At 36.8% G+C, this 21,539-nt stretch overlaps 2 protein-coding genes across 5 annotated transcripts; one reads left to right on the forward strand and one right to left on the reverse strand.

Annotated features, from left to right (window-relative positions):
* The first annotated feature begins 6,571 nt into the window (after nucleotides 1–6,571).
* On the forward strand, nucleotides 6,572–9,127 carry LOC103412722 (pentatricopeptide repeat-containing protein At3g42630). 3 transcript variants are annotated; one of them, XM_029087907.2, is made up of 4 exons: nucleotides 6,572–6,727; nucleotides 7,039–8,370; nucleotides 8,463–8,585; nucleotides 9,018–9,127. In XM_029087907.2, the coding sequence occupies exons 1-2, from the start codon at nucleotides 6,653–6,655 to the stop codon at nucleotides 8,197–8,199; spliced, it is 1,236 nt and encodes a 411-aa protein (XP_028943740.1). In that variant the 5' UTR covers nucleotides 6,572–6,652; the 3' UTR covers nucleotides 8,200–8,370; nucleotides 8,463–8,585; nucleotides 9,018–9,127. The 3 variants fall into 3 exon arrangements, with proteins under 3 accessions (XP_028943740.1, XP_028943739.1, XP_028943741.1); XM_029087906.2 differs by lacking the exon at nucleotides 9,018–9,127 and having other exon boundaries at nucleotides 8,463–8,947; XM_029087908.2 differs by lacking the exon at nucleotides 9,018–9,127 and having other exon boundaries at nucleotides 6,619–6,727; nucleotides 6,841–8,370; nucleotides 8,463–8,947.
* Nucleotides 9,128–13,789: 4,662 nt separating this feature from the next.
* LOC103447130 (uncharacterized) lies at nucleotides 13,790–20,193 on the reverse strand. Of its 2 annotated transcripts, XM_008386306.4 has the most exons (13): nucleotides 18,811–20,154; nucleotides 18,245–18,447; nucleotides 17,954–18,151; nucleotides 17,524–17,595; nucleotides 17,258–17,353; nucleotides 16,896–16,975; nucleotides 16,664–16,739; nucleotides 16,177–16,387; nucleotides 15,768–15,964; nucleotides 15,309–15,414; nucleotides 15,083–15,172; nucleotides 14,892–14,994; nucleotides 13,790–14,720 (listed from the first exon to the last, which is right to left on the reverse strand). In XM_008386306.4, exons 1-13 carry the CDS (start codon nucleotides 19,328–19,330, stop codon nucleotides 14,252–14,254), a joined length of 2,421 nt encoding a protein of 806 aa, XP_008384528.2. In that variant the 5' UTR covers nucleotides 19,331–20,154; the 3' UTR covers nucleotides 13,790–14,251. The 2 variants fall into 2 exon arrangements, with proteins under 2 accessions (XP_008384528.2, XP_008384527.2); XM_008386305.4 differs by having other exon boundaries at nucleotides 13,790–14,994; nucleotides 18,811–20,193.
* Nucleotides 20,194–21,539: the final 1,346 nt, after the last annotated feature.

Here is a 21,539-nt window from a genome sequence, read left to right on the forward strand (position 1 = left end):
GATCGGCCTTCGTGGTCTCTGAGCAGCCCTCTCTGAGCAGCCCAGCTTTTGAGAAAGCAATTTTGCACGTGAGAGCATGGCAGAAAAAGAAGGGTTATCTTTGGTTGCTGTTCATAGTGACGCCTGACTAGTGTTTGTTGCCTTCTACTTTGGTGCCAGATTAGGGTTCGACAAGGCTGACAATATTCCATATGGTTTTGGGTTGTCCAAGCAGCTGTCATTCTAGAGAAAAGCAAAGAAAAGCAATGGAAATTAAAAGCTTAAAGTCAGATGGTCTCCAAAGGCCATAAAACATGGGTGGACATAGATAATTGCGGAGGACCAGAGATAATTGCGGGGGACTCGTGGACCATGCAGAAAGGAAAAGTAGAAAGAAAAAGAGAAAGTAAAATCAAAAGCTTCTGCAGCCATCTGCCATACCACTACCCAAACTTCAATTGTACAGATACTATCCCATTATCTAACCATCTGCCATACCCACCTTTTGCAGCAACTTTTTTGAATGATGTAATTTACTGTTCTTATCTTTTGCAGACATCTGTATAAACCCCATCGGAGGGTAATAATAAAAAAATAAAATAAAATAAAAAACGGCAAACCCAAAATAATGGGCTAGAATGTTATGTGGAGGGCGAAGGCCCATATGCCTAAAAGAGCCAGGCCCTCTATTATCACCAACCAGTGATCAAAAGTACGTCCAGTACTACAAAAAATTATTCGGCACCCTGCCACTATTATCACCAACCAGGTGATCAAAAGTACGTCAAGTACTCCAAATTTATTCGGCACCCTGCCGGTAGTATCACCAACCAGGTGATCAAAAGTACATCCAGTACTTCAAAATCATACATGAGCATTATTTATGTCAATCATACATAAATATTCATGAGTATCACTCATGTTAATCATACATAAACATTCATGACCATCACTTATGTTAATCATACATAAACATTCATGACCATCATTCATGTCAACATTCATGAGCATCACTCATGTCAATCAGCTTCGAAAGCTTCATTTAAAGAGCTCTAGCTTCAAAAGCTTCACTTGCAAAGCTTCACCTACAAAGCTTCAGTGCAGGGTATACAAATACTGCCTCCGAACAACCGTCACTTCGGCCCATACATGGTTCGAATTTCAAGTCTCTAGCCAACAAACTCTATTGACTGAAGACTTGGAGGACTACATTATGTACCATATATTGGGCCTCAACTGGGCCTTATGAAAAATACTTGGGGGACTCTAGCCCATTATTCATGTATTGAGGAGTGAACCCTTATTTTATAAAAGGGACTCCCTCACCATCATTAGAGAGCATAAACTCTAGCCCATTATTCATGTATTGAGGAACGAGCCCTTATTCTATAAAAGGGACTCCATCACCATCATTAGAGAGCATCGCCGCCTACTGAGCAAACGCATTGCCGCGATCATCACTCCTAACCCATTATTCATGTACTGAGGAGCGATCCCTTATTTTATAAAAGGGATTCCTTCACCATCATTAGAGAACATCACCGCCTGATGAGCAACCGCCTCACCGCGAGCATCGACTCTAGCCCATCATTTATGTATTGATGAGCGAGCCTTTATTCTATAAAAAGGACCCCCTCACCTTCAACGCCACAAGCCGAGCCAGCCAAGGCAACATAAGCCATAAGCAGATCAGCCTAGCAACATGTGCTACTTCTAGTTGAGCATCACTTCAGATTGACCACCGCCTCATATCGAGCATCATCTAGTTATTTCGGTTTACACATGGACTGAATTTCAAGTCTCTAGCCAAAATACTCTATTGACTGAAGACTTGGGGGACTACTATTTGTACCATACTTAGGGCCTCCGTATTTAGATCTCGTATAAATACTCGGGGGACTTAAATGTAATTATGTAATAAAGGAAGGGGCAAATATGTAAAAAAGGGAGGAGCCCTTAGTCTATAAAAAGGCCTCCTCACCCTTACAATTCTAAGGCCTCCTCACCCCCTCAAGCTCTCATCCTCACAACCCTAAAGCTCTCACCCTCACAACCTTCTCACATACACAGAGGCTCTCTCAAACTCTCTCCTTCTCTAGAGGACTCCCCCTCACCCTTGTAATCCATACATACAGTCAGAGAAATACAATCAGTGTGGACGTAGCACAAACATTGGGGTGAACCATGATACATCCTGTGTTATTTACTTTCTTGCAGATTCACGGTCAGATTTACATTGTTTCAAGACCTCCGGTTTTGTGCATCAACATATTGAAACCTTGTTGGTTTTCAATTTTTGATCAAAATCCTTGAAATTAATGTGATAATTTATTTCTATGTATATTCCTATATTTTTTAAATTGAAAAATGAAATATTAATGAGATTTTAAATAAAAAACCATAATTTGTGAGATTAAAAATATTAAAATATAAATGTACTATTGTGTGTGTGTGTATATATATAAACATAGGTACATTCATCAAAATTAACCAAAAAATTAGTATACCAAAACATGGGTACATTCTTCAAAATCACAAAAAAAAAGAAGATATTAGGCTTAATAACATCAGTAAATTTCTTCGATTAAAGTTGACATTGATACATTCTCAAATCAAAGAAAAAAGAATGTAACCATATAAGTTTAAAAATGGATTAGAAAAAAAAAGGAATATATTTTATATAAAAATATAACAAATTGGTATATTTAAAAGAGTACATTTTAAGATTAAAAATTTGAAAAAATTACATGAATGGGTACATATAAGATTAAAAAATTGAAAACATTTTTTAAAAAAGCTAATGGGTAGAAACTTATTCTAATTTATTTATTTATTTATTTTGGAAATGTTTTGAATTGAAAATTAGTTAGATGTTTAATAAAGGTGTGAGTATTAAAATTCTAAATTAATTATTAATTTTTATTTTAAAAAATTATGTAACTAACATGTAAATTCATTATTATGTTAATGCTTGGGACTTAGATCAAATTCTAAAAACTAATAAGGTTTTAGTCAATGAACATTAGTAACTAGAGACCGGATACTAATTTTTCCTTAAGAAATTGAGAAAGAAAATAAGAAAAAAAAAATCCCAACTAGCATTGCCCACAACAAAACACACCAAAATACAAGGATACAAAAGTGACCCATGAACATTTCACAAGAAACCCAAAATTTCCCAAATACTTTTACAGCTTCCAAAAGCATATCCCAAATTTTATCCCCAATTAAAAAAAAAAAAGAACAAAAAAATTCAAAAACCCACTAGTATCTCAACAAATTTGGGAAGAAGACCACCTTTTCACTCAGGTGAAAATTGCTAAAAGGAAAGAGAGATAAAATGGGCAAGTGTTATTGAGGCTTTCAGATGTACAGCACTCATTTGACTCATTTGCTCTTCCGATCAGCTGAGCATTTTGTTTTCATCTTCTTCCAAATTTTTGAAAGAAAAAAAAAAGTGTGTGATATGAGAAAATGTAGCTACATTGCAGAGATGGGGGTCTTAAAGGTTTGAGAGAAAGACTTGTACTTACTGAGAGAGGTCTAGGGTTTTAGCCGCTGGTACGCTCCCATGAAAAAATTGGTCTTTTTTTTTGAGCTGCTATAAACTAAAAAGCTTATACAATCTTGGATTATTATATTCGGGCACTCTCAGGGCTGGTTTGGTATTGCTGCTTTGAAAAAAAACTGCTGTAAGAATAAGCGGCTGTGTTGTGAGAATAAGCGGCTGTGAAATAAATCAGCAGAGTGTTTGGTAAACTTTTTTGTAAAAGTACTTTTGGAAAAAAAAAAAAACAGTCTGATAGTGGGTCTTTTCATTAAAGGAGCACTGTAGCTCCGTGTGCTTTGAAAAAAAAAATCAGTTTTCCAAAGCTGCAAATAGCTGCTTCAGCTTTTTCCTTTGATTTCAGCTTATTCTCACAGCAGCTTCCAAAATAAGCCTTTTTTTTTTAGTTTACCAAACACCTAAAACCCTCACAGCTTTTTTTCATGGGTGTTTTTTTTTTAAGCACCTCACTCCCAAACCACCCCTCAATTAGCTGCTTAAACTCGTGTGCCAAGTGGTTGACGTGGATCGGTGACTCAATAGTGAAACAACATGGGCACGGAGGTCCTCCTCATGTATATGGGTCATCATTCTCGACCCAAGCCCAAAAGGCACAGTCCAATCCAACATAGGTTTTTTATTAGGAAAACTAATGAAAATGACTTGAAAACTTTGAGTTTTAACGATAAAGACAAAATAAAGGGTAAAGTGAATAGTACTAGGTTTGACTTTTTAGTGTAAAAATGTGGTTTTTCGTTAAGGTAAACAGTATCGTGGGCTTTTTGTTAAAACTCCATTTTTTATTCAACTAATTACATTTTGAGAAAGTTTTCAAAATGTGTTATGACCTTCTCATTTTCTTATAATGCAATCATGAGGTTTTAAAATTGTATCAATTTGTATCTTTTGTTTATTAGAATGTCTAATCTTCTACAAAATTGATGGGTTTTTTTTTTTCTCACCATTGTGGTGCAAATGTAGCGTACATGTCAACCCATATATAAGTCACATGTGACACGGCTTACCATGTCATAATTTATTAAAGAGTGGTGTACTTTTTTTTTTCTTTGGACAAACCCTTTGCATGGGCTCGCCGTGCACTTTTATGGCCTGGAGAGGCTTTACTTGCCTTATAGTTTAGCTGCTTTATCCGTTTTTGGTCCCTATTTCTTTGGACACCCATAATTAAATTTACGTAGTTTTCTGGAAACCCGTAATATTTCTAAATTATCCTTACTTAAAAATAGAGAAAAAAATTTGGCACAAACATCTCATTTGTAAATCTAACTCAACCTCCCCTCCCAAGCCCTTTCTTGTTTCTTCTTCTTACTTTCCTCATTCGTCTCCAAAAATAGCAAATTCCAATCCCCACCCAACCCAGAGCCCATCACTCTCATAAGTACTACCAAAATTGATGACAAAAGGTATGAGGACCCATTGCACTAAGAAATTGGATAACTCTAATTAGGATTTGCTTACTTGAGAGACAAGTAGTATCAGTAATGGGCTTAATCCTAGCCTGCAAGAGTAAGACTATCGAATTGTGCTTCACAGGCTATGGACATTGCCGTCCTTCTTGCCAATTGAGGTGCCATACGTTATGGTCCCAAAAAATCATGGTTCCCACAATTGCCCTTAACTATGCGTCTAAAATTGCGCTCTGCTTCGAAGATGGATAGTTACCAACAAACCATGAGCGAATCATCCCAGAATAATTTCTCCGGAATGTGGAACAAAATGACCTTCAAGCTGCTTGTTTGATTGAAACTAGCCGAGCTAGCTTGCTTGTCTCTCATAGGTTTGATCTTTTAGGGTTTTGAACCATATTGTAAACCCCTGGTAGGAGTTCCGGATGCATAATTGAAAAGCTGGATGGGAGGCGAAATGCGCCTAAAAATGGAAAGACATGATTGTAAGACAAGTATTAAAATAACGTGAGAAACTCATGAGTGGATAACTTTGTAATAATAAGGCACTTAATTGCCTTAATTATTGTGGGTAATTAAATTTGTTAACATATTTAAGGTGGTATGGCACATTTGTAAATATTTTGATAATCGTAGGTCACGTACTTGTCTATTTGATAGTCAATTTGATATTCAGATCTTATTTAAGGGAGTTTTAACGAAAAGCTCGCGATACTGTTCATTTTAACGAAAAATCACATTTTTACACTAAAAAGTCAAACCTGGTACTATTTATTTTACCTTTTATTTTATCCTTATCGTTAAAACTCAAAGTTTTTAAGCATTTTTCATTAATTTTCCTTGTATTTAAAGTTTAAAACGTGAAGAATTTTTGTCTAGAGAATAAGTGTTGCAAGGACTCAACTCTAAGAAATGCATCAAATCTAGTTATTCATTCTCTCCGTTTTCATCTTCCAATGGTTGAGTCTTATTACTTAGTACTTTTGTTTCTGATTAACAATTTTATGCTCAATTTCAATTGCATTCCGCCATATAATTAATGAATATATAGAGCCAGTGATTTCCGTTATTACAATTGCTACCCACTAACTAACCATGTATGTGCAAACAAGTCCTCCTACATGCACATCTCACGTATATGGTTAGGATGAAACTTTTTACCAAACTATCTAACCAACCGTACCATCCTAAATTTGTGTTGAAATTTTGTCTAATTGGTAATAATACAATATTTATACCAAATTATACATTTTTGATACAATAATGGTATCATTACCAAGGGTATACAGTACCAAACCCGTATGATTATTAGTAGTTAAAAAAAATTCTCAGTGACCTAATTGATTTATTGACACTTCATAAATTTACAAACACACAACAAATAACGTAAGCGGGTCTCATATCAAAAAGATGCATTTCTTTCATTTGTAATTTCAATCAGATATCAATACTATAGAAAGAAGTTGTTCATTTTATATCTAAACAATTAACGAATAATAAATATATAAATTTATGCGTCAATTAATATTGAATAAAGTATTTTCAGCGTGCAAATATTATACATGAAACTATTTACGGTTTAAATCTTTATTTAAAAATTATCGGGAAAAAAAAACATTTCAATGGAACATTTCCAAATGTAGTATTAATATCCAAATGCATTAAACGGAGGGTTCAAATTTATCAGCTGTGTCAGGAAATGGAGGTCACGGTTCTTCTGAGCCCAATACGTGCTTCAGCTTCTCTCAACCCAAATCGAGCCTTAGCACGCAAGGTCGGTCTCTCTCTCTCTCTCTCTCATGAACATTTTACTGTATTTGCAGAATTGGGACTTGTATTTTTTAATCAAATTTCGATTCAACAAATGCCCGTAATTTGTTTTAGCAGGTTTATGAATTTTATGAATTTCTTGATCTAGTGTTTGATTATCCGAAGAAAATACTGTCACTTTTGTGCAAAGAGTGTACATATTAGTGTCTTGGAACTCCTTAATTACCCATCATTTGTGTAAAATGAGTTGAAGATTATGATATTGCTTTAGATTTCTTCAAGGATATCCCTTTATATGGGCTGTGCTTACAACAGATAATCCGGAAATGGAAGCGGGATGAGTGTTTTAATGGCCAAGCTACTTATGTAGATTGCGTGCGGATAATTCGGAGTTTAAGTAGGCAAAAGTTGCCTCATGTAGCTCAGGAGCTTTTACTCGAAATGAAATCAGATGGTCTTTTGCCCAGCAACTCCACTCTATCTGCTTTGATGCTGTGCCATGCCAACAATGGCCTTTTTCCTCAAGCGGAAGAAGTGTGGAACGAACTGTTACATACTTCTTTTGTGCCTAGTACTCAAGTTGTTTCGCAGTTATTTGATGTTTATGGAAATGCGGGATGTTTTGAAAAAGTGAATGAAATTTTGGGCCAGCTGAGGGCTAGGAGGTATTTGAGTTTGTTTCCGGAGGTTTACTCGCTAGCTATCGCTTGTTTTGGGAAGGGAGGCCAGCTTGAATTGATGGAAGGTGCATTGAAAGAAATGATTTCAATGGGGTTCCCGGTGGACTCTGCCACTGGAAATGCCTTTATCAGATACTATAGCATTTTTGGTTCCCTGACTGAGATGGAGACCGCTTATGGCCACCTTAAAAGGTCTAGGTTTCTGATAGAGGAAGAGGGAATCCGGGCAATGTCATTTGCGTATCTGAAGCGCAGGAAGTTTTACGGATTAGCTGAGTTCCTGAAGGATGTAGGTCTAGGTAGAAGAAACTTGGGAAATCTTCTGTGGAACCTTTTGTTGTTATCCTATGCCGTGAATTTTAAGATGAAAAGCTTACAAAGAGAATTTTTGAGAATGGTGGAAGCTGGTTTCCACCCCGATCTTACTACATTTAATATCCGTGCTCTGGCCTTTTCAAAGATGTCTCTACTGTGGGATCTCCATCTTAGCCTTGAACACATGAAACATGAGAAAGTTGTTCCCGATCTTGTGACTTGCGGCTGTGTTGTTGATGCATACTTGGATAGAAGACTAGGACGGAATTTGTATTTTGCCCTCAATAAAATGAATTTGGATGATTCCCCATTGGTATTAACGGATCCATTTGTGTTTGAAGTTTTGGGAAAAGGAGACTTTCATGCAAGCTCAGAGGCATTTTTGGAGTTCCAGAGGCAAAGGGAATGGACTTATAGGAAGTTAATTTCAGTATATATGAAAAAAACATACCGGAGGAATCAGATCTTTTGGAATTACTGACTAGCGACCTGCATATTGTGCATGTTTGACTGATCATTAGGAAAGGATTATTGTCGCTGATAATACTATGTCTATCAGTTCCAGTTTGCATTCTATTGGTTCAATTAGTGCATGTATGTAACAAAGTGATAAATGCAGCTCAGATATGCCTCGTCCTGCATTGTGCAATCGGTACGTATCTGGACTTTCTTATTATGTTCATTTTAGGTAAGCACAAAATGCATTCCTAATCTCATGGATCTTGTGTGGATCTCCATGTTCAGGCTGAGATGAAGTTGGATATTGCTGATGGATGACTTACCATTGTTATGAACTTATCAAAAGCTAAAATGAAGATGCTACATTCATTCAGACTCAAAGAAAACTCCGAGGAGTGTGAAATAAAGGTAAGAGCAGTCCAACTACTATTCCTTCTGAATCTCGCATGCTTAAACTGATCTGCAGTCAAAACTAATTTTCTCAAGTCTGTTTCGTTTGCTGTTTACTGCAGTTTCCCTTCTATGCTTCATAAACCTGCTATGAAACCTTAATATCACAAATTGATTTTTTCTTTATAGTTTCATTGGCTTGAAAAGTACCTTCTTAAATTAACAGATGAAACTGTTAGCTTTTCTACTTTCACAAGAAGCCTAAATTGTTGGGAAGTTGATGATATGTACATATAAATAATTTCCTCAGTATAATTTCTGGCAAAAACATCCTGTTGTTGTGGAGCCTTAAGACTATTTAAACATCAACTCGACATTAATACGTGTGAGCATAATATCCTGCTGGGGTGTCTCGTACTAATTAGTTGGCAATGCTGCTATCCCGACCAGGTACTTGAATTGTTGTCCTGCAAGGTATAGAACAGCTAAGGGTATGAACTATGAATACATCTGTACTTTGTCCCTTCGTAATGAAAGAGAAAGCTCCTAGTTGTTATAAATATACAACAACAACAACAAAGCCTTTTCCCACTAAGTGGGGTCGGCCTATGAATCCTTGAACACCATTGCGCTCGGTTTTGTGTCATGTCCTCCGTTAGATCCAAGTACTCTAAGTCTTTTCTTAGGGTCTCTTCCAAAGTTTTCCTAGGTCTTCCTCAACCCCTTCGGCCCTGAACCTCTGCCCCGTAGTCACGAACCGGAGCGTTAGTAGGCCTTCTTTGCACATGTCCAAACCACCGGAACCGATTTTCTCTCATCTTTCCTTCAATTTCGGCTACTCCTACTTTACCTTGGATATCCTCATTCCCAATCTTATCCTTTCTTGTGTGCCCACACATCCCACGAAGCATCCTCATCTCCGCTACACCCATTTTGTGTACGTGTTGATGCTTCACCGCCCAACATTCTATAAATATATGTGGTACAAAATGAAGTAATTAATCTTCATACCGTAATAGTTTAAGCTTTTGAGAATAGTGGTAGTCCAGCAAATATGTGGTATCAGAGCATGATATTGTAAGTATGAACCTTGCAAAAAATTTAACGGCATGCCCTTCCAAAGAATGCCACTTATGTATTTAGGAAAGTGCTATCAGCATTTATGTCTCGACTCTCGAGTGCGGAATGCCTTTGCCAGAGGAGATTTTATGTTTTTAAGAAAAAGGGAGTTTAATGATAAATCTTCAATGGACAGTAAAACAGTACAACATATGTAGACAGAAAGAAAACCTCAAAGACAAGTGAAAACAAGCTCCACAAGCGCATCACACAGTATCATCTGGGTTTTCTAAACATACATTCGGGATTTCCCAGTTTACACAACTACGCAGACTTAAACAACTCTTTTGCAGTCCCTACCAGAAATTATTAGAGAAAACAGAGATGGACTTGCAAAGGTTACAGGGAGGCGGGCTGAGCAATATTACGAGAAGAATTCAATTTTGCTACACCTTTTAAACATTTCTAATCCGAAAGATAAGATGATGTGCTTGAGCGGCTCCTTGAGCTTTCATAACCAGGCTGTGATAGATAGCCGTCACTGATTACATCCTGAAAAAAGAAAAGACCAAAAAATTAGCAAATAAGTTAGTGTTGATTATATATATGCGAAAGTAAAAGAGAACCAACAATTGTGAAGCATTCACAGGTTATAATCTCTGTTCCTCTTCCAATTTCCACCCGTGGAGTTCGGTTGCCTGTGATGATATATTATTAGAATTTATGCTTAAATAGTTGTTCTAAACCCAAGGTTTTATTTATTTATTAAAAGATGGCATAATGAGTGTCAAATGAAGGACAATGTTGGGATAATTAAAAACAAGTGAGGGCATAATTGGTAAATAAAATCCATTCCGGATTCCTCAAGTCACAAGGAATTGAAATGCCTCCCTGGGAGTCAAATTCCTCCAAAATTAGGAGTTGGATTCCTTAATGCATGTGGACCCCACATGTATTTTGATTCTCCAAGATTATGTAAACAAAGGTGTATGCCGTAATCGGAATTTAATTTCGTAAATTAATTTCAATTACGGATACGTAAACGTGTCATACATAAAATCCTCCTAGTAAAAGTTCTTAGAATAAGACTAGGAAACTGAATAAATTGAAATAAATTAGGAAACATAATCCTAAATTGACTTTGATAAATTTGCCTAGAAATCTGTACAGCCACGTTTTGGACCCTAATCAGCTCCAAAACTGGCCCAAATAACTGGATTTAAAGCTTGGATTATCCTGAACACTTCTCCAGAAGGCCACGAACCCATTTGCAATCATCTCGGGCTCCAAGAACGCAATTTAAGCTTAGAAACGTCATTTTCCAGTAACGTGCACTGCTTCTTTAATAAATCGGCAGAAAATAACTGCTTGGTAGAAAAATCCCAAATTTTGACACGAACAAGCTAAGGAACACACAAACGTCCTCCAATCACTCCATAATTCGTCCGTTTGATCATGTTTTTCTCCACAAATCAACTACATCTACCTACAATTTGTCATAACTAAAAATATTTAGTCATCAGGAACTAGCTTCTTAATTGCATAGTGTATATATAGGTATATATGTTGATCACCGGATTAAAAAATAAATAAGGGGTAAGGTTTATGTCGTGTAGTCATTTATAACCAGAGGTTTCTTAAAAAGAAAAAGTTAAGAATTAAATGAACCCTACTCGTTTGCGCGTACAGTAGCAACGAAATGGAAGTAAGAAATCTGTATTTGGAGCATCGTGAGCTTGCCCTTCATTTGATGGGGTGTTCTCGATAAGCGCCACCAAAAATCAAACAAAATGTGTTAATTACTCACGGAAGAGTAGTGCTACTTGTGCCATCTCAACACGCACAAAACTTGTGTGTGTTCACATAGATGAGTCCCACCTTTGTTAGAAATGCGATAATTAACACAATATTGATTGATGAACAAAACTAATTATCGGGCAATATATGGCACGTATTTATGAAAGATATAGATGAGAGATGATTCTGTTACAATGAAGAAGTTGAAGAACGATATATAAGAAAAAAAGGGCAGTTCAGAGTCTCCCTTATGGCATTTGGGGCATTCTTTTTTAATGTGCTGCAAAAGAACAAACACAAAAAAAGGAAATTTCAATCGAGTACTATAGCTCATTTAGGACAAGACCTGTGCAGAAGATGCAGTATGAAAATACAAAAACAAAGAATGGCAGTGTTCCAGAGAGGAGCAAGAAGGGATGGACGGTACTTGTTCGACGCAGCTATTTATACGAGAATTTTGAGCCACAGATTAAAAACACACACAATTAAACAAACTAGAGATCTTGAATTGAGTGGCTACACATAGCATTTGACTCCCTTGACACCAGAAACTTACGAGATGACTACGTTCAACCTCCGATCCTACCGGTGACATTGACTCAGGTAAATGGTAGCTTAGGCCGACGGCAATCTCACAAGACAGAACGAACCCTAAACTTCTGGCAAAACCATGAGCGTTCCGTCCAAGTTGCTAAGTAGAACAGAATCAAACCATTGAAGGGTTTTAGGTTCTTGAAAATAAGCCCCTCACAACTGCAACTGAAGTCAAAAACACTTGAGCGCGCGACTGTTATTGCACTATAAGTGACGGGTCTCTTCTGTACTATAATTCCTTAAAGTTTTTTTTTACTACAAATATCAGTAGTCGGGGACTAAACTAAGTATAAAGTTTTCACAAATGTATCTACTAGAAACAGTTCAACCACAAACTCAGAAAGGTAGTTCATTTCGTATTTTCATCGCTTGTTGCACGTAAACATTTAAACACGGAAATGGAATCTCCATTGTGTTGGAAATTTTGAATAGAAATTTCATTGTCGCGCATTGATCATTCTTATAAGGTTTCCTCAGTTTATAAGGCTTTGTGCCTTATAGAAAGTGATTAGAGTGATAGGCATTGGAGAATAAAATTGGGCTCACCCTTGAGGTTGAGCTTTGAGGTGCACTAATTAATATATAATTAATTATCTAAAGATGAGCCTTCGGCTCGGGCTCTAATAATTAAATTAATTATTTTCGGATTTAATTAATTAATTTTTAATTAATTTCCAATTTAATTAATTACTTAATTTTTTATCAACAGACTCATGTTTTCAGCTGAAGTCTGTTGAGATGAAAGAATGCAAAGCAAAGCACCCCTCTGTGAAAGATGACTTCCAACAGACTCACTCCATTTTCATACCTGTTGCAAATAGGTATAAACCTATTATATATACATTCATCTGCATAGCATTTAGAATACAGAAAAATATCAAATTCTTCTTCTACATTCCTAAACCTTCTCACTGAGAGAACCACACAAAATTCGCCAGAAGTTAAGTTTTCCGATGCTAGAATTCTAACTTGATCCATAAGGTTGATGGTGTACTCTCTGGCGACGCACTCTTCTGTTCTGACTAGGCTCCTCTTCCTCTTCTTCGCCATGGCTGACGTCTGAAGCTCTGCACTGAAACCCCAAAACCCTAAAATGATGACGAAAAAATTCAAACCCTAGGCGAAACCTTATATATAGAAAAGCCCAAAAGCTTATTAGGTTTTCATACTAAGAAGGGCCCATTTAGAAAATTCGGCCTATTTTTTCTTGTTTACTATAGTGTTCCAAGAAAAAAGCCAAGGTCACTACGTCACGTTTGTCCCACGCGTGCTAGAGAAAATAGACAGTTCGGACTGCTGAGAGTCAAATTTGTAAGTAAAGTAGAATTTTCGAAACACTAACCAAACATTAAGTCGTATGTGAACTATAATTTAGTGCCGCATATTGCGCTTTATCGTAATGACGAAAAACAATCATACTTATGTACCCTCGTGTGGGTTCAATTCCCCTTCCTCCTAAAAATAATCATTTATCCTACTAACACAATTTTTAGTAAAAGAAAATTACAATGTAGTCCCTTTTTATTGCTTGTATAGTACTCTACTGATTTTGTGTTTTGATTAGAAATGTTGTAATCAATTCTATTTGTACATAATGACATGGACAAGATTTTTTGTGTTATTTCGATTTTTGTGATTTTTTTTTTTTGTGTTCTTATATATATGATATATTTTGTCTCGTGTCCTTATAAATCGAATTTAGAAATTTATCTATTGCTGTAGCTAATTGACTGAACGACCTCTGTTTTAAATTGATTTTTGTAGACATGATCTTTACGAAATGATTTATAATATAAACGGTTTTAATCATAAACACGAAGTTATGTGAATCGATCACAAAGTAGCTTGAGGAGGAAATCCTACTTCAATCATAAGGAGCCAAGCTTTCCTCATTACATATTTCAAACCCTGAATACTCTTCACGAACAAGAGTACACTGCAGTATCTAAGCTACAGTGATTATTTCTTAATGGCATGGATACAAATGGCAAGAACCCTAATCAATTAGAAAGCTGAGAATATACAAGATAATTACTAGAATAAATAACTGTTTTTACCCAACTTCTAAGCCCTGTGATCCCTAATAAGATTCCTGAATGAGTAAATTCATCCCGCCCTATGTGCAGAAGCGATGAATAATTTGAAGCAACCAGTGCCATCCCGAGAAAAACCATCACAAATAGTTTGTCTGTCGCATAGTTCAGCTCTGGCTTCAACAATCCAAACCCTACTTATCAGGTCGAAATGTTGAGATAAGCGGAATAAGATTCATCCTTGAAGGTCGACAATGGCGCTAGAAGAAAGTTCCTTGGTGTCCCTTTAGCAACAAAGCTGATAGGATGATACTGATTTATTCCATTGTTCATCACAAAGCTGGCTGCCTGATTGAATTCGGCGCCCGATGACTCTGAACTGCAGACGAGCTTCAAGCCTGCGTTCGCCTTAACTGTTTCGCTACACACATAGCAACCTGCGTTGCTTTCGGACTCTAAGGATACTGTGGTGTTTTTTCCATCCAAACCTGGAACCAAAAGAAAAGCTGAAGTGTCTTTACTAGTGGACATGTCTGCTATACCCAGGTTCTTGTCTTTCCCTTGCTGCACTACAACCTTTCCTGGAAGATCAAAGAGTTCTAGCATGACCGATTTGCCTTTAACATCATTTGCTGAAGAGAGTTTTGTGGACAAGTAATTTATAACGAGCCTGAAAGTGGCATGATTAGCCGCATCAGTGCCGGTTTCAGGAAACTTGTCCAGTACAATTGATTCGTTTAAGTTGGCTATGACGAAACTTGAGCTTCCAGACTCTTGAGATAGAGAAACCAAGAAGTTATTGTATGAGGAAGGGATTGGAGTTATCCAGTCAGAAACAGACCTAACAGAGCCGGTCTTAATGTCCCAGTTGCCACTGGTATGAGCCGCTAGCAGATATGGACCATAAAGAATTGCTTGAATCGAAGCATACTCAGGCCGATCATCTGAGTTTTGTTCAAAGGGCTTTGTCAGTTATATATCATTCACAAAACAAAATATTTTGTTCATCGATAGGAATGTACTATAAACTACCTTTAATAGCCTCTGTTCTTAGACTAAAGGGTAGCTGAAGCGTCAAAACGTCACCAGGACTCCATTTTCTTGTGACTGTTAGGAAACTACCTGCAATACGAACACAAAAATAATATCAGTTGATCCTATAGTTTGCACCCAAAATACAAAGGAAAGAGGTTTCTAATGAACATTGAACTGACTCCAACTGCAGAAATAGAGGGGAAACTGTGAGTATATCTCTCACCTGGAGCTGGAACACTCAGAGTTTGACCATTCAATGCTGCTTTTGCACCAGTTGAATCTGTCCAAATTGGAATTCGCAAGTTCAACGTAGATGATATGCCTGTCCCCTGCATCATTTAGATCCAGTATAAAATTCTATGTTAGACTTACAAGGACACGAGACAAAATGACAGTATATATGTTTGTTTTAGTGAATCTATAAACCGAAACATACACATGTTTGTTTATAGACAAGGATGACTCTTTTACAGGTTTCTAAATGAGTGTCAAATATTGGAGGACGTGTTTACGATGTCCTTGAAAGTGTTTCACAAATCCTTATGAAAATAAGAGAGCTGCCAAGCATACCAGAGAAACAGTAGAAACAAAATTGCAACTGAAAGACTAAGCAATAAGATGGCAGAAGGATGAATTGTGAACACCGACTGTGTGATGATGTTAATGACAATGTAATATATACCTCCGCTGAAGAAAATGTTAGCGTGACTCTAAGGTAAGGATCCCTTGAATTGGCAGGATCAACTGTCTGATTAAGCGCAATTTGTCCGGATTTCCAATCAAGAAAGCTTGAGATATACTGGATAATGAAAAGTGCAGGAGCTTCTTTCTCCTCTTCAAAATATATGGAATCTCCTAGCTTTGAGAATGACTCAATTCCTACAAAAGCATCAAGAAGTTAGACATAACTGACAGTTGTTACACAGTACCTATAACAGGAACAAGTCGAGACACAATCTAAATTTTTCTTCCATCAGAACAAATTGAAAATGAGAAGACACATCATCACGATATATAGATCATGACGGTTTCAGAAGAAATCTGTAATGCGGAAAAGACAAAAGGGACAAGGAAATTTAAGAATCCCGCACCAGTGCCATAGCAGCACCAGAAAGAGTCGAACGGTTTTCCCCAACCATGGTAACTTCTGGCCTTGGAAGTTCCACGACCTAGTGGAAGCATGTAAATCATGACTCCAGGCTCTGTCCCTCTTTGGATGCCTAGCACGCCATTTGTCAGAGCTCGCTCATAATAATCCGCATATGCTGTTTCTTTGGTCCATCTAAACAGGTGGCGAGAGACCTACAAAATCATCAAGATGTGCTAAAGGAGCAGCAGAAACAAGGCCTTTATCGTACATAACAGCAAAACTCAATCGATAATGATGAACTCATGCACTACACTAAATTATTGACAATACACTAAATTATAACTGCTATGTGTAATATATAAGGTACCCCAGCACCGGTTCTAGCTCTATGAAGTGAAATATATTTAAATGTAAATCAATCAATCAATCAACTTTTCGCATAACTCATAAAAATCCATCAGCCTTGAGAACGGTTACAACTGGCATACCTTCAGCATGTTATAAGTTGTGCACGACTCCTCGTTCTCTGTTTTTAGAGTGCTTGCCAACCTTTTAGGGTCGGACCTGCTCACAAGTTGAGGAAAGCAAATCCAAACAATTCAGGACCCATGTTAAGACTTTATAACTACTTATCCTCACAGTAGTACTAGGATTCAGGCAAAAGGAAGAGCTTATTATGAATGAGCTGAAAATGAAACATTAATATCTGAATTTTAGTACCAGAACTCGCCGACTGATGTCCCTCCGGTTGCATAGCTATGAGAAGAGTTAACAATGTTCATAAAGAAAGAACTCATTTCCTGAAAATTTCAGATATTTTAATAAATGACAGAATAAACCACCATAATACCAATGGTATAGACACTAAGGAAATAGAAAAGATGGTAAAAAGAATAAAAATTAAAAATTAAAAACGCAAGTGCAATGCTGTTTTATAAGAAGAGAAGTAACATACACAAAATTTGAATGGTGTGCAAGGGGGGGAAAGCCGATTTGTTGAGGTCAAACATAAACCTTAGAAAGGATCTTAGGTTTTGTTGAATCATAGTTCAGATAGTCTGTAAGATGAATAGATCATTTACCTTATAAAGTGGATCACCAGTGACTTCATATCGCATTTGAGCACCGATAACAATTGGGATATGTGTGTTAGCATGAAAACCAGATATGTCCTCAGCCTACAAATATCAAAACTACTTTGATGAGAGGGATTCTAAAAGAAAAGGTTCAGAGAAGAAAGAAATTTAGCTGTCATAGCTGGTGTTTACCAACAGAAAGAGAGAGGAATACAAAATATGCAAGAAACCTAGGGTCTCGCTAGACATACTGAACCGAAAATAATGGTTACCTGCACTGCCAACACTCCCAGAAAGCATGGTTTGTCGAAAAGATGAGCCAACAATAAATGCTTTGCATCTCCCTGAGCATAGTAACAAGAAAGGTCAATGTCACAACTCTAGTGCTCAAAATACTGTAAGTCTATAAAGTAGTTCACATATCAATGGAAACCTGAGTTATGATACGGTTGCCATCAAAATAGTAAATTCCATGAAACTTCCACATGGGCTTTTTCCTAATGTTTAGAAAGGGGCATATGACATACATAAGCAGTGTAATCTCCCAGATAGCATATTTTCAAAGAAAGGTCCTTGTATATATGAATGGTAGTTCCTACTAATGCTAATTTCAACTAGGTCAAAGACACAATTAACTGTCTGCACATAGAATGAACGATCTGAAAGAAGTGCCAAGAGTACTTTACAAGAAATCTTACGCACCGTAATAGCATATAGCTTATAGAGAACATCATTCATCCCCCCAGTTTCTTCGTTAAGTGCCGTATAATGCCTTTCTACACTGTACTTCGATATCACATTCTGAACACGGTTGTAAAAGTACTCAACCATCCACGTCACCATTTTCAATGCTTGAGCATTATCAGCAAATGTATACTGATCCAATAGGCCTGCCAATATCTGTCAAAGTAGATAAGTCAGAAAAGCTAATGACGCGTCCCTTCGAATCAAAACGAAGTAATGGCAATAGGTAACAAACGAAGTAGATTCTACCTTGTGAATGGTGTAATAAGGAGCCCAGACAGGCTTAACAGCTTCAAATCGATCAAATTCTTCAGATGGAAAAGCAGAAAGATATCCACTGCCAATTTTCTTCTGACAAAGAGATAGATTGTCCACTATTGCAGACATTTTATCTTTGAGGGTCTGGTTATGAGTGCTAGCCCACATTTGTGCTGTTGCACTCAAGTAATGCCCTTCAAAATACAAAAGCAAGCCGTTCTTTATACAGATCCACACAACCCGAATTTTCAAAAATTAAAATAGCAATTAAAAGCAACATCATTGCTGAATTTCAGTTATATATCAGAGACAAAGGCAGTAGAATGTGGAGGCAGGGAATGCATCTATAGTATATCATTCATTCCCAAAAAAATCGGAACAATGTGCAAGTGTTCTCCAAACTAAAATCGAGGTACAAACAGTCACATCGTATAGACTATAAGAAGACAATATCAATGAAGAAATGTATTAACATGCGAGAAACAGAGAAATTACACTAAAGCTATGATTATGTTGACAGAGAAAACAAAGGGAATGAGTTAACAAACAAGACTAACCAACGAAATGTCCCCGAAGCTCACAAGTCGGGTCCTCCCACCCCTTGTATGGTGTTCCGGGGGTTGACAAACCCGCTGTCTGACGAAAGCTCCAAATTAAACTATCTGAATCCAACATCAATAAGTACTCCAAATTTGTTTGCTGTGCCCTTCCATGTTGTGAAGTTGGATGCAACCTCACATCATGCAATGGCACTTCCTTAAGAAAATCTCCGGATGCCTCAAAACCACCCAAAGCTTTCATTTTCCGGTACATCATTCCCCATTCAATTTCATCTTCATCCCTCAGTAACTTTCTTGGGAGCAAATCCATCCACGCCGAATCATCGGTAGGTATCAAGTGGTAGTGTGAGAACATCTCCTCCTTGAGTGTTTCATTGTGGGAAGATAAGAGATCATACCGGTAAGTATGCGATGAAAGCTGAGTAGGACTGTTTGTACATTCCTTCCCCACAGCAAAACCACATAGCAGAAAGACTACAAACACAGCTAACAAATCGAAAAACACAAAACCCTTCATTTTCTTCAAAACCCCAGATTAAAATTTCCCAAATGTGATTATATATAACCACCAAAAAACCCCCAGCAAACAGTCAAAATTCAGTCAACTTCACATACAACAGCCAATTATCAAAAGGTTCAAACTTTACCAAAACCCAACAATTAAAACCTCAGAAAGTCACAAATCAATCAAAAGATTCAATTTTTAACAAAAACCCAACAAAGAAAAACCTCTGAAAGTCACAAAATTCAATAAGATAAGAGCACAAAGCACCAGAAAACAGGCACTTTGAGCTCAAAATCCAATTAAAAAAATTCAAAGCATCTGTTTTTCGCAAAACCCAGAAACAACTTTCTCCAAAGTCAAAGAACAATTGTATAATCTATAAGAGAGAGAGAGAGAGAGAGCAAGAAAAAGATAAGAATAGAAGCACATGTGGGAGTGAGAAAGTGAGAGTGAGAGAGTGGTTAATCTTCTATATATACAAACACAGAAAGTAGATAGAGTGAAGCTTGAGTCCAAGATTACAAGCTATACCCAAAACCACCCCGCGTGAAAGCAAAGAAATGGTCATTCTTTGGGTCAATAGTTCTACAGATTCTATATATATTTACTATATCTATCCATCTATACATACACAGTTACACAGACGTATACAGAGAGGGAAGTGAGGTGAAGATCACGGATACGGTGTCGTGTTTTGAGGCAGGTTTGACCGAGCGAAGGGTTGGGGGTTGAGGGCCATCTGAAATATCTCGGAAGAGAAGATGAAAGACGCACAAGAAAACGGCACCACAGCAACCCCCACTTTTGAAGTTTTGGGATCTCCTATTATTCCTAACAAATGGCCTTCTTTTCGCTCCTTTTTCAACTGAAATTTCAACCGTTTACTTCATTTTTCTCTTATTTATTTTACTCATTATTTAGTGGATATAAGAAATTTTCGACGCTCCTCTGAATTTTTATTTCAGTTAATTATTTTCCGTGTCGTTAGATTACTTAAAATTGTATAAGAATTTCATCCACATATTTATAATATGAACCGCATGAGAGGATAAAAACTTCATTTTATCACACTCAGATAATTCACAATTACGCATGAGAGGATAAAATATTTTTTGGTTTTTTTTTTTTTTTTTGGTAACATGGAAGAAAAAGAGAAAAAAACGCAGAAGAACAATTAATCTAGCTTTAGCGACTACACATTAGTCATCGGAAAAAGTTTGAACTAAACAGGGAGGAGGCTCCGCAAACTCTAGAAAATCCATCTCCTATTGAAACCCAACTTGGCTAACTCGTCAGCTGCAAAATTATGCTCTCTATGAACATGTTGCAAATTGCAACTCCAGTTCTCTATGATCAAACTTTTGCACTTCGAGACAAGACCATAAAGAGGATGATTAAGGTTAGAAGAACCATGAATGATAGAGACCACCAAAGCATAATCAACCTCCACAATAAGATGAGAGAAATTTCTAACTTTAGCTTCAACGGGTAAAACAAAGCCTAAAACTCAACATGGAGACCTTCTCCAACTCCTACTTTAACAATAAAACCAGTAATTCAATTACCGTGCTAGTCTCTATTTAATTCTCCACTTCCATTGGTTCTTTTCTTTCTGGGAAAGGTTGTGGACTTTTTGCTTTACAACAAAATAGCTTTGATTAGTTTTCATATATCACTAAGATAACCTCCAAGAATTCATATTGGCGGTATCTTTGCATCGTACAGCTGTCTTGACCTCCAAGAATTGATGTCTACTCACTTCCAAGGAATTTTTCTTCCAATTGTTACATCACATGATTAAAATCTTAGGTAATTACAATTTGTAATTCTCTCTTTTATTCCTCTAGCTAGTAAATGTTGCATAGTCCTTAAAACATACGAACAAAATTTGAAGAAAATGTTTGGTTTTTCTCATGTTACAACAAAACTAAAAGTTTCATAACGTACGTAGTAACTTGTAATATTTTATCTTAAATTATGAATAAATGTATATTGTTCGACGTTAATTGTTATTTCAGCTTAAAATTTTATTCAACATGTTTACATCTTAACCTCATAAAATAAAATTCTGAATCTGTCAGTACTGCCGACTGAAGGAATTTTTCGATGCGAACAAATGATTACATCAGGTATTGCGCACTGCCCAAGAAGTAAAATCACAGTGAGGTGAGCTCAAAGTCATGCACTTTCTTTTTTTTTCTTTTTTTGGCTCTGCTACATG

This window comes from Malus domestica, chromosome 11 (assembly GCF_042453785.1).
Source record: "Malus domestica chromosome 11, GDT2T_hap1".
Classification (NCBI taxonomy): domain Eukaryota; kingdom Viridiplantae; phylum Streptophyta; class Magnoliopsida; order Rosales; family Rosaceae; genus Malus; species Malus domestica.